The 13,522-nt window shown below is 37.3% G+C and overlaps 1 protein-coding gene across 1 annotated transcript in view; it reads right to left on the bottom strand.

The window, feature by feature from the left end:
• The window catches only part of LOC150081364 (brefeldin A-inhibited guanine nucleotide-exchange protein 3), a 235,668-nt gene that overhangs the window by 132,820 nt on the left and 89,326 nt on the right, over positions 1-13,522 (bottom strand). The window contains exons 14-15 of the mRNA XM_090380184.1: positions 12,226-12,878; positions 2,525-2,810 (exon numbers count right to left, since the gene is read on the bottom strand). Coding sequence (XP_090236310.1) covers positions 2,525-2,810; positions 12,226-12,878 — 939 coding nt within the window. The remainder of the gene's footprint in view (positions 1-2,524; positions 2,811-12,225; positions 12,879-13,522) is intronic.

The following is a 13,522-nucleotide window of genomic DNA, read 5'->3' as shown; positions in this document are numbered from 1 at the left end:
CACATGGAAGACTGCTGCACAAGTTGGAGAAGGGTGGCATTGGAGGCAAATTGCTGCTATGGATAAAGGGATGGTTGAGTGAGAGAAGACAGAGAGTGATAATCAACGGACACTGCTCATCGTGGGCTAATGTTATTAGTGGAGTCCCTCAGGGTTCAGTGTTGGGTCCATTTTTGTTTTCTGTATTTATAAATGATATTGATGATGGTATATCAAGCTTAATGTCCAAGTTTGCAGATGATACGAAGGTTGGCAGGGTTGTTAAGGACACTAATGAAAGTACGCTGCTGCAACAGGATCTAGAAAAGTTGAGCAAATGGGCTGAGAGGTGGCAAATGAAGTTTAACATTGACAAATGTAAAGTACTACATATGGGAAGCAGTAACTCCTGAGTAACGTATCAACTCTGTGGTACTACACTGACAGTGGTAGAGAATGAAAAGGACCTGGGGGTAATTGTGCAGGCAGATATGAAGTTTTCTGAGCAGTGCAGACGGTCTGCAAGAATAGCTCATGGTGTCTTGTCAATGATATACAGGAATTTTTCTAGCAGGGATAAGGAGGTGATTATCCCCTTGTACAAGGCAATGGTCAGGCCACACCTTGAGTACTGTATACAGGTCTGGATTGTTTGTTTGTTTGTTTTTTGGTTTTTAGGAGCATTAGCAACTAAAGCCACATTGCTCCGGGGATATGAGGTGGTCGTTCTCTGACCTTTCCGCATCCTCCGTATTCGGTGGTCACGGGCTCGAATCCCGGTCTAATCAAGAAGCATATGCTACACACTGCTGCTCCTGCCCACCTGGCTACGGAGGCACCACAGGTCTGGAGGCCTCATTTTAAGAAGGATGTAGAGCTGTTGGAACGAGTACAGAGAAGGGTTTGTTTGTTTGTTATTTGGTTTTTAGGAGCATTAGCAACTACGGCCATATTGCTCCAGGATATGCGGTGGTCATTCCCTGACCTTTCTGCATCCTCCGTATTTGGTGGTGACGGGCTCGAACCCCGGTTTAATCAAGAAGCGTGTGCTACGCACTGCTGCTCCTTCCCACCTGGCTACGGAGGCGCCTACACAGAGAAGGGCAACAAGTGTAGTGATTGGAACAAAGGGTTGCTCTTACGAAGAAAGGCTTAAGTTTTGCAGATTACAGTGTCTGGAGAATAGGCACCTATGAGGTGATCTGATTGAGATGTATAAAGCCTTGAATGGTTTGAGCATGCTCAATGCTGATGAGATTCTTCCTCTTGCTAAGAATAATCACCTGAGAGAGCATAAATTCAAATTGAGGAAAGACAGTTGTAGGATAGATGTGCGGAAGTTTGCCTTTAGCCAGCAGGTAGTTGGTCGGTGGAACAAACTTCCATCCTTTGTTATGGAAGTTGATAGCTTAAATAAATTTAAGGCTGAGCAGTTGTAGGATAGATGTGCGGAAGTTTGCCTTTAGCCAGCGGTAGTTGGAACAAACTTCCATCCTTTGTTATGGAAGTTGATAGCTTAAATAAATTTAAGGCTGAGCAGTTGTAGGATAGATGTGCGGAAGTTTGCCTTTAGCCAGCGGTAGTTGGAACAAACTTCCATCCTTTGTTGTGGAAGTTGATAGCTTAAATAAATTTAAGGCTGAGCAGTTGTAGGATAGATGTGCGGAAGTTTGCCTTTAGCCAGCGGTAGTTGGAACAAACTTCCATCCTTTGTTGTGGAAGTTGATAGCGTAAATAAATTTAAGGCTGAGCTGGACAGGTATTTGGAATGAACAGAGGGGTGAAATGGGAGCATTTTTATTTTTTTTGGCTCATGCTGCATAAGCTTGCTTTCTTGCGTCATATGCCTCTACTAATGCTAATGTAGAATTCAGTGACATATATTTTATTTTTCCTGATTATTTTAGTTGCATATTAAGTTTTAGTCTATCAGGAGTGTGGTACTTTGTAACGACAAAACAAAGTATGTCTTATGTCTCACTTAATTATAATAACCATATAATATACAGAAGAACCCTATTGGTGAGCAATACAAAGGGGTGCTCTTATCAAGAAAGGCTTCAGTTCTGCAAATTGCAGCATCTGGTGACCAGACACCTATGAGGTGATCTGATTGAGGTGTTTAAGGCTTTGAATAGATTGTGAAAGCTTATTGCTGATGGGATTCTTCCTCTTGCTCAGACCACACATGAGAGGGCACAAATTCAAATTGAAGAAGGATGGCTGCAGAATAGATGTGTGTAAGTTTGCCTTTAGCCAATGAGTGGATGGTTGCTGAAACAAACTTCCATCTGTTGTGGAAGTTGATAGCTTAAATAAATTCAAGGAAAAACTAGACAAACTACTGGAGGGAATGAATAGGTGAAATGGGAGGTGTTTTTTTTTTTTTTTTTTTTTTGCTGATGCTGTATAAGCTTGCTTTCTTGCATCATTTGCCACTGCTAATGCTATTTCACACTTAGACAATAAACTTATAAACCACCCCACAACTCACATATATTTCAAGTTAATAAGTACCACCAACAAAACCGAAAGTATAACTCACTTTCACAACAGTTTGATGCAAATTCTTGAAGAGCTTGATCAGCTTCAATTGAACTTCGGATTGCTAACAACTTGGGTAATAACAGTTGTAGTAGTTTAACGAAATTTCGTGCATTTTTACGTTCCTGTTGTGCAAATTCTAAGCGAGCTTCACATAACCTTTCCACCCTTTCTCTTTCTGCTTTTCCATCATCTTCTTGACCTAAAAGGGTGCGTGGAACTTTCTGTCTTCTTGCAGCTTCTTCTTCAGCACGTAACTGCTCACTTTCCTCAAATTCTTTATATAACTACCAAATAAAATATATATACAATATATTACTATCCTTTCCTTTCTAAACAGCAATATCCTTATAATTATACACATATAAACAATAAAGAAATTTGAGATTTATTGCATATAGATATATTACCATTACTTTTTATTATTTTTTTAATTGTTTGTTTCACTATTCATCGATGGATAAGACAAATATAGCACTGATTTTTCAAGTTAAAAATAAAATAAAATTCACATAGGGCTTTATTGGGCTTTTAAATGTTTTAAACAAATTATGTCAAAATAGCATTTAAAAACTGCATTTAAAATTTCAGATTAAAACAAGATTAATTAAATATAAAACTTTTAACAATTGTGCACAATGAGTGTGCCACTTTATTAGATATGCCTACTTTTTATATGAAATGGAGAGCTCTTTCAGTAATAGCACCACATGTTCATACCACGTGATATAAAGCAGGTGGGCAGATACATAGGAATGCTGTGTGTGCAATTCAGTGTGAGAATTGGCAAGAAGAAAGATTTAAGTGACTGTGAATGTGGTGAATGTGGCATGGTAGTCAGCATCAGACAAGCCAGTATGAGTATCTCAGAAACTGCAACCCTGCTGGGGTTTTTTCATGCACAACTGTCTTAGATGTATTGAGATTGGTCCAATAACCAAATAACATCCAGCCAATGATGATCCCGTGGTTGGAAACAGCTTGTTCTGTGAAAGGCCAACAGAGGCTAACAAGACTTGTGCTGAGTAACAGAAAAGTTAGGTTAGTCAGTTAAATAACAACCCAAAACAACAGTAGTAACCAAAGATGCATTTCAGAATGCATAACTCATCTTCCCTTGTCATGGATAGGGTATAATGGCTAATGACTGAACTGAGTGCTACTCCTGTCAGCTAAAAAAAAAAAAAAAAAAAAGTTACAGTCGGCCCAGCAACATTAACACTGGAGGATTAGAAATATATTTTCTGGTCTCCAAATTCCAGTTCCTGCTGTTTCATACTGATGACAGGACCGGAATATGGCAAAAATAGCACAAGAACACAGACCCATCCAAGTATAAACAATTCAAGCTGGTGGTAGAGGTATAATGGTGTGGGGAGTCTTTGTGGCACACACTGAAAACCCCTTGATAACAGTGGAGTAACATTTGGATGCCACAGCTTACCTGGAAATTGTTTCCAACCAGGCTCATCCCTTCATGGCTGCAGTGTATCAATTATGTGCCAAGCCACAAGGCCAGAACTGTAAAGAACTGGTTCAAGGAACATGAGTGAATTCAGCCTATTACAGTGGTCTTCCCCAGTCTTCAGATCTAAATCTGACTTAGGACCTTTGGAATGAGGTGAAACAAAATCTTCAGAGTAAAGATCTGCAACAATTCAATTTCAAACAAACGTTTGATTTTGATTTGGTTTTTAATGGCACAGTGGCAGCTAAGGCCGTAATGCGCCATCAAACAAACGTGGGAAGCAGCTGAGTAGGTATGGAACTACATCTGTATGGCATGCTTTTGAAACCTTAGAGTCCATGCCGCAACAAATCCAAGCTGCTTTGAGGTCTAAAGGGGGGGGGCACTTGCTATTACGTAGATGTGCCTAAAAAACTGACCACGCAATGTATGTTCTCCAATCACATCATACAGTAAATAAGTTCTACAGTATAACAGTAGGATGCCAAGTTAAAGCTGGCCAAATGACTGAACAATTTCTCATAGTGTATTTTTTTTTTTTTTTTTTATATCAGTGCCTGATGTAAACAAATTTACATCGCACATTTTGATAGTTTTATTTTGAAATTTTCATAAAAAGTAACCTAGTGAACCAGCACAATCAAAGATTTGCCTATAGATATGGCATTGTCAACAGCAACATGTATTAGTATTATACAGTGTAATGAGGCCTATTTTTTAATTTTTATTTTTTTTGCTGGTGCAATAAAGGCTTTTGCTATGCCAGCCAAAAAAATAATAAAATAAAACATAATAAAAAAAAAAAAGAAAATTAACTGGCTTGTGCTTTCCTACTGATATAGGTAACTAACTATCCAATTAACTTCTGAATTTCTCCAAGCCTCAACTATTAATGGAGTAACTTATTTCAGTGATTAGCAACTCACTGGCTCAAAGAAAACTTCCTACAATCTGGTCTAAAACTCTTTCCCAATAATTTTAATTTATGGCAGCCCCTTAGTCCTGTAATCATTTATACCAGTGAAAATTTTGCTTGCATTCATTTTACTATCCCCTCTCTTAAAGCACACAATGGTGGCTGGTTGCCAAGGTAGTCCACATATTTGTTAGTCTTTCCTCAGACAGACATTCTTTTTCAGATCTCACTGAGCAGGCTGTCCATCTTTGGACCCTTTCAAGAAGTTCAATGTAATTTTTTCAGGCATGGTCTTCATTCTTGAACAGTATTTCAAGCGCAGTCTTACAATTGATGAGCAGCAGCCTGGAAAACAATAAAATGAGCAGCAGCATGGAAAAAAAAGGTACTAGGGATTTCAGAGACTGCTGGTAGTCATCGTGGAACAAGTAAATACATGGGCTGTGTTAGGGTAGCTAAGAATAAGAACAGGTGCATGTATACTTGCATGTACACCAATGCTACAACCTTAGTAAATAAATTTGATGAATTTCAGGTGCTTGTCGAAACATCAAAGGCAGATACTGTTGGGATATCAGAAATGTGGTATCACACAGGTATAAGGAATGCAGAATTGGAATTTGGAGAGTACAATGTGTACAGAAAAGATAGACAGTATAGGAAGGGAGAAGGGGTTACGCTATTAATTAAGAAACACAAAATCTAAGGAAGTGCCTCCAGTTCACATGGGTGGACAGTGCAATGTTGAGTCAGTTTGGTGTGACATAAACACCGGGAAAGAAAAATTGAGAATAGAAGTGTTATATGCCCAATGACTTTGATGAGTACAATGAACAACTGTACAGAGAAATAGTGGGCCAGTGAATCATACTGTCTTATAATGGGGGATTTTAACTTCCCAGATATTGAATGGAACTTGTGGATGGGTCAATTGCACACTAGCAAGACTTTTGTGGATTTATTGGATGATTGCTTTCTATAAGCAGCATGTTGGAGAGGCAATAAGAGGGAGTAATACTCTTGATCTGATTAACAGTAGTGATTCTTCATGCATTAAGAATCTTTCTTGCATCAAATGCCTCTACTAATGCTAATGCTAATAAGCAGCATGTTGGAGAGGCAATAAGAGGGAGTAATACTCTTGATCTGATAGAGGTGTATAAAGCCTTGAATGGTTTAAGCATGCTCAATGCTGATGGGATTCTTCCTCTAGCTCAGAAAAATCACCTGAGACAGCATAAATTCAAACTGAGGAAAGACAGATGTAGGATAGACGTGCGGAAATTTGCCTTTAGCCAGCGGGTGGTTGGTTGGTGGAACAGACTTCCATCCCTTGTGGTGGAGGTTGATAGCCTAAATAAGTTTAAGGCTCAGCTGGACAGGTATTTTGAACGAACAGAGGGGTGAAGTGGAAGTGGGTTTTTTTTTTTTTTTGGCTGATGCTGCATAAGCTTGCTTTCTTGCATCAAATGCCTCTACTAATGCTAATGCTAATAAGCAGCATGTTGGAGAGGCAATAAGAGGGAGTAATACTCTTGATCTGATTAACAGTAGTGATTCTTCATGCATTAAGAATCTGCAGATAAAGGAACCACTAGGTGACAGTGATCACAGTGTGCTCGTGTGGAATTTACTCAGATGTAACAACAATTAGGGATAAAGAGAAGGGTTTTTGCTATTGTAAAGGTGACTACGGTGGTCTGAGACAGTTTTTAAATTCTAAACAGTGGGACCAACTGATGATATTACCAACAGCAAATCTTAAATGGGAAGCATTCAAAAAATTAATCTTAGAAGCTACTAGGCCTTTCATACCAACTAAGTATTTTTGTTCAAGGTTTAGGCCTAAATGGATGTCAGATGAACTAAATAGACATGTGGCGGAGAAGAAAAATACACGGGATACATATAAATTCAGCAAAGAGTTCTTTACTTATGTAAACTCTAGAAGGAAGGGGACGAATCAGATTGGTCCACCGGATATCGATGGTTTGACTGTTGATGATCTGAATGAGTATTTTGCATCTACATTCACACATGAGGGTTATTCAGGGAGAGGAATGCTAAAGGTTTATTAAATACTGGCAGTGAGCTAAATGATTTTGTAATAACTCAGAGCGAAGTGGAGGAGAAACTGTTGAAGTTAAGCATAAGAAAGGCAGATGGAGTGGATGGGATCTATCCAGTTATATTAAAGGAGGCAGCAAAGGAAGTAAGCAAACCCATTTGCCATAATTATGAGAGCTTCCTTGGACTCAGGGGAGGTCCCCATGGACTGGAGATGTGCAAATGTGACCCCAATCCAAAGGAGGATCAAAGACTGACAAATAATTACAGACCAGTTAGTTTAGCTTCTGTTCCGGTGAAATTAATGGAGGCACTGGTGAAAGAAGCATAGCAGGATCACCTAGACAAGACATCAGTTATAATTCAGACATAGCATGAGTTTGTTATGGGGAAGTCTTGTCTGAGCAATTTGATTGGATACTATGATGTGGTCACAATGGAACTGGATGCAAAAAATAATTTTGATATCATATACTTGAATTTTAGGAAAGCTTTTGATACTTTTGCACATAGAAGACTGCTATACAAATTGCAGCAATATGGCATTAAGGACAAATTGCTGCTAGGGAAAGAGGGATGGTTGAGTGGGAGAAGACAGAGTGGTGATCAATGGACACTGCTCTTCATGGACTAATGTTATTAGTGGAGTCCCCCAGGGTTCAGTGTTGGGTCCACTGTTGTTTTCTGTATTTATTAGTGATATTGATGAAGGTATAGGTTGCAGATAATACAAAGGTTGGCAGGGTTGTTAATGACACTAATGACAATACACTACTGCAACAGGATCTAGAAAAGTTGAGCAGATGGGCTGAGAGGTGGCAACTGAAGTTTAACACAGACAAATGTAAAGTACTGCATATGGGTAGTAGTAACCCCAGAGTAATGTATCAACTGTGTGGTACTACACTCAGGGTGGTAGAGAATGAAAAGGATGTGGGGGTAATTGTGTAGTCAGATATGAAGTTTTCTGAGCAGTGCAGACAGTCAGCAAGAATAGCTCATGGTGTCTTGTCAATGATATGCAGAAAAATTTCTAGCAGGGATAAGGAGGTGATTATCCCCTTGTATAAGGCAATGGTCAGGCCACACCTTGAGTACTGCATACAGGTATGGAGGCCTCATTTTAGGAAGGATGTAGAGCTGCTGAAACGAGTGCAGAGAAGGGCAACAAGATTAGTGAATGGAATAAACGGTTGCTCTTACAAAGAAAGGCTTAAGTTCTGCAAATTATAGTGTCTGGAGACTAGGCACCTGTGAGGTGATCTGATTGAGGTGTTCTTGAATGGTTTGAGCAAGCTCAATGCTGATGGGATTCTTAATCACCTGAGGGGACAAATTCAAATTGAGGAAAGGCATTTGTGGAACAGATGTGTAGAAATATGCCTTTAGCCAGAGTGTGGTTGATTGCTGGAACAAACTTCCATCTGTTGTTGTAGACGTGGACAGCTTAAATAAAATCAGGCAGAACTAGACAAACATTTGGAATGAATGGATGGGTGAAATGGGAAGGGTTTTTTTTTTTTTTTTTTTGGCTGATGCTGTATAAGCTTGCTTTCTTGCATCATATGCCTCTACTATTGCTAATTGCCTTATATAGTGGGATTATGACCTCCCGATCACTACAAGTAAAAGTTCGATAAATCATCAATAGGACACCACAAACACTTGCCTGTCTACGATACTCGGAGAAATTCATGTTTGCTCGTATTAAAATTTCCAAATACCTGCCTCCCTGCACTGTATTTAATTCAATCCCACCAAATGTAAAAATTATTTTGGGATTGCTATTCCCCAGGCGTAACATAATGCATTTTGCTACATTAAAAAATAGCTGCCACGATCCTTGAAGTTTATCCTAGTGTCCTGAAGGAACACTAATTGGCACTGATGACTAACCACTAATATTTACACCATCTGCAAATTTTGATGTTGTGTGCTCTATTCTGTTGTTGATGTCATTAAGAAAATTGGAAATAAACAGTAGTGCCAGATCCAATCCTTGGAAAAGACTCCACTTCTAATGTTAGCCTCAACGGTATTCACAATCTTGCAGTGATCCCAGCTTAAAATCTTTCCCATGGTTTTAACACATTCTGACTTATACAATAACCTCTCATAAGGAACCGAGTAAAAAATGCTTTACTAAAATCCAAATAAAAAAAGGTCAAAATTATTTCGTACATCTAGCGCACGAGTGACTGTTTTATCCTTAACAAAATATTGTTGTATCCTTCAGAATTCCATTTCTGTTTCCTATATTATGCTCACTATTGCCTCAATGATTTACACTATTATTGAAGCCAGACTGATTAGTCTGTAGTCACTTTGCTCTCAGAGCCACCTCTGTATGTTGGAGAACTGCTAGTATGTTGGAGATATACTAGCAGTTCTCCAATTCAAAGAAATCTCTTGAGTCCAACAATGTTCTCATAATTAACTTTAAATGTTCAATGTGCTATCTTGCTGCCTACCTCAACATTATTAGGTATATGTCATCAACTCTAGGATGCCTTACTTGCTTTTAGACTTGAAACTTTTTCAAATATATAGTCTTCGGTAATTTCAATGTCACTAATATCATACTACTCAACCTCACTTACATAGCCTGTTCTCACCTATATAAAGGACCTTTTGTCTGTAAAGGTTGAGGTGAAGTACCTCTTCTCTTCGATTCATCAACAATATTAGCTAGATTATCTAAGACTTTTACATAGCCAATATACAAGGGTCTCACCTGATTTGTTTTCCTTTTTGTATACACATGTATGAAAATACTTCTTGTTGCCATTCTTTGCTGTCTTAGCCACAGATTTCTCACACTCAGCCTTTGCCACCTAACCTTTTTGTGGTACCATTACAGATCAACTTGTAGCTGTTACAAGCTTCAGTACTTTTGATTGATCTGTAACCATTTTGTGATATATAATCTGACAGGGCTGCTAGATCTGCTCTCCATGACTGCCAACTAATTACATGGGACATCAATAACATGCAGAAGGCATGGTGATATTTCTGTATATGAATTTTTGAAACCATTGCATTCATGTATTTAGCACTAACTCTTACTATGCAAAAAATATCTGATAATTTTTTCATAAATTTTCCCATTACTTTCTCTAAACTTAAGGCAATACTTATGCACTGAAATATGCCAAAATATTCATGGCTGGCAGTCTAACTACTTTGCTACTTTCCCCTGCATAGCAACACAACAAAATCTTGTATTTGCAATTTTTCTCCCCTTTTTCTTTACATGCATCTCAGTCAGAACTGGCTCGTGTATTATCTGAAAAACCAGCATTAAAATATCTTCACATAATTTTTATGCTTTAAAGAAGCAAGATGTTTGTTTCTGCCTGGTTCTGCTAAAATTTTCAGGTAATAGTACACTGGTGTGCAAAACTTAAGGACCAACACTATTTCTAAAAGTTACAACTACAAAATCTTTACTTAAGGTACTGTTTATTGATGAGAGTAGATTCAGTCTCAGCAGCTATTCTGGACGTCAGCTAATCTGGCGTTGGCCCACGGTATCACCCCGCAAACATCATTGAAAGGGATCGATATGGCGGTTGAGGTGTTCTCGTCTGGGGAGGCATTATCCTGGATGGACATACACAACTCCAGATACTGGAAGGTGGTACTGCAACTGGTGCATGCTATAGTACTGAGATAATCCTTCTCCATGTGCATCTGTTCCGAGGTGCCATTGGCTCAGAGTTCATGTTTATGGATGATAATGCCACACCTCATCGCACTGCAGCTGTTGATATGCTTTTGGAAAGTGAGGACATTGTTCGTATGGATTGGCCCGCCCGTTCCACCGATCTAAATCCCATTGAACACGTATGGGATGCTCTGGGGAGATGCCTAGCGGCACATCTATACCCACCAGCTGAAGATGGCACTGACAGAGGAATGGATGATGTTATCGCAAGAACTTATCAACAACATTGTTCTAAGTATGGACAGGCGGTGCAAAGTCTGCATCGACATTAGGAGTGGCCATATCTCCTACTGAGGACCACCTCTTCCCTTTGTTCCATCTTTGGCATGATGCATCTGTATCATGGCAGCCAGTGCTATGTTGCCATTTTTGAATAAAGTCCCTCTGTACCATTTTGTTTCCATTGTTGTGACGGTGTTGTTTCCTTCATCATTTCTGTACCTCACTAGGTTCCTTTGGCATGCTTTTCCCATATCCAGGCCACTCCTATGAGAAGCTACAGGTGAAAACCTGACTGGTCCTTAAATTTTGCACACCAGTGTATTTACCCAATACCGTTAGAAATTCTGACAACTGTATTCCATGTCAAGAATTATATATTTATATGGAATGAAACATGTATTTATTTGGTAACTTTGTGTTAAAACTGGTTATGACCAGTAAAGAAACTCCTGGTAATGTTCTATAATCATATTAATTACTTTTGTTTTAATGTGTTTCTCCTGTTTTCTGTATTAAATCTATCTTTTTGACAAATTTAATAGAGAAAACAGGAGAAATAACAAGCATAAAAAAAGAAAAGGAAAGCAGTGTACAAAAAAAACTCAAAACATAGCAGAAGGTGCTGATACTTGTTTGCAATTGCAAAATAAATACTTGGCCAATAATACAGCATGTGGATGGAGTGTTAAGGGCAAATCATTTTTATTGCAAGCAGTATATTTTGTACACCATTCAATATTTTTGGAATAAAAGCTAGAAATAACTTAATTTTCTGATTTTATATACCATATTTCTAACTGTAGGACTTAAAATTTTCTGATTTTTCTATACTTTAGGATGACAGGGGGATATTTCAATGCAGTAGATGAATTATTTTGTGAATTATTAATTTGTTTACACTGAACATCTGCAAAAATTAAACAAATATTAACATGTATTTGTTTTACATGAAGAATATATAACAAAAAGAATTTTAAGAGAAATAAAAAAAAATCAAGAATAAGAATAAAGCATAATAAAGCTAATCCTGCTGTAGTTAAAATATAGAATTCATATACTTTATTGCATTAAATTTTTCACAGGATCATTCTATACCCACTGAAGAAGTGTATAAATATTGTGACCAAATTATGTGATTTTCAACAACTGTGATGAAATAACCCCCTGCTACCCTGCAACAATGTACTGGTGGAGGACAAAACACAACCCAGTTGTAGGAGTTAAAGATACACATATTTTGGAGTTTAGCATAGTAACAGTATCCCTGCAAAAGTAATAAGAAAATAATTTAATAAAATCTACCTCTTCATCAAGACTATCCTCGGGACCTTCTGTGGTAGTGGATGAAGAATCAGTATTTCCTTCTTTTTCAATATAAATATTTTCAACGTCGGAATTTGTTTCCACAAAGTCTACACTGTTAGCCTCACAATATTCTTCAGATTTATCATCAGCAATATTTAATGGTTCACATATCTGTATCTCAGCCTCTTTTGATATGTCAGTCTCTTCATCTTTAAATCTCAATTCATCTGTAATGGTTTGTACTTTGCTCTGTTCCTCTACGTGCTCCTTTGTTTCAGAAACAGTTTCATTAACTTGTTCATCTTCAATTATATATTCCAACTCAATATTTTCACAAATTACATCATCAGAATCCCTTATAGATTCATTTTTATGTATAACACTCAGTGAATTACTGAATTCTGAAATATAATTATTTGTTTCTTCATTATTTTTTACAATTTCTCTTTCAACATTTTCATTACTTTCCTCACTGGAGTATTTGGAATGTTCACTTTCCAAATTATCAATACACCGATCAGGATTCTGATCTGCTGAGATTATATTATTTGGTTCATTATCACATTTACTACAAGGTTCTTGTATGTACGGCGAAGTGCAGTTTCTATTCGCATGATGAAAATGTGAATTATTTTGTTTACACTGGGTATCTGAAAAAATTAAACATATTTGTATTTGTAAAGTATTTGTTTTACATAAGGTATATATAACAAAAAGAACTTTAAGAGAAATCAATAAAACATTTGTGTTTAAAGAGCAAGATATTTTGAAATAAGAAAAATTAAAATAATACTTTAATTGTTTTACCATAAAACAATTTGTACCATCTAGCAATTAGACAGTATCCAGCAATGCAAAAATTAGTTTATATTGCTTAACACTAATTAAGTCTTTATCATTCAAACTCATTCATAATATTGCACCATAAGTAAAATTAATTTTTTTTCCTAACGGTCATAATAAATTCTTATTTTCAGTGAGTCCCTAAAGAATACTACAATTTCAAAAGAGTGAAATAAATTAAACTTTGTAAATGCATTATCACCACTAGATATAATTTTGTATTAAAGATTCTGACATCTTGTGCAAAATTCTATGTGATTTAAGTTTGGTGTACTCGCACTTGCATCACAAAATTTTATTCAAATTAAAAAAGTTATTACACATCAACAGAACAGCATAACATTAAGTACATTCCCACCACTTGATCATTTATATCTGAACCAACTGATTAAACATTCATTTTAATCATGTCATAAAATTGACTGGAGTCAGTTCTGTGGCAGGAGTCCTG

Source organism: Mastigoproctus giganteus, chromosome 8 (assembly GCF_048544385.1).
Source record: "Mastigoproctus giganteus isolate SK-2022 chromosome 8, ASM4854438v1, whole genome shotgun sequence".
Classification (NCBI taxonomy): Eukaryota; Metazoa; Arthropoda; class Arachnida; order Uropygi; family Thelyphonidae; genus Mastigoproctus; species Mastigoproctus giganteus.
Note: the sequence above shows the minus strand (reverse complement) of the source record. Positions and strands in the feature narration are given on the sequence as shown.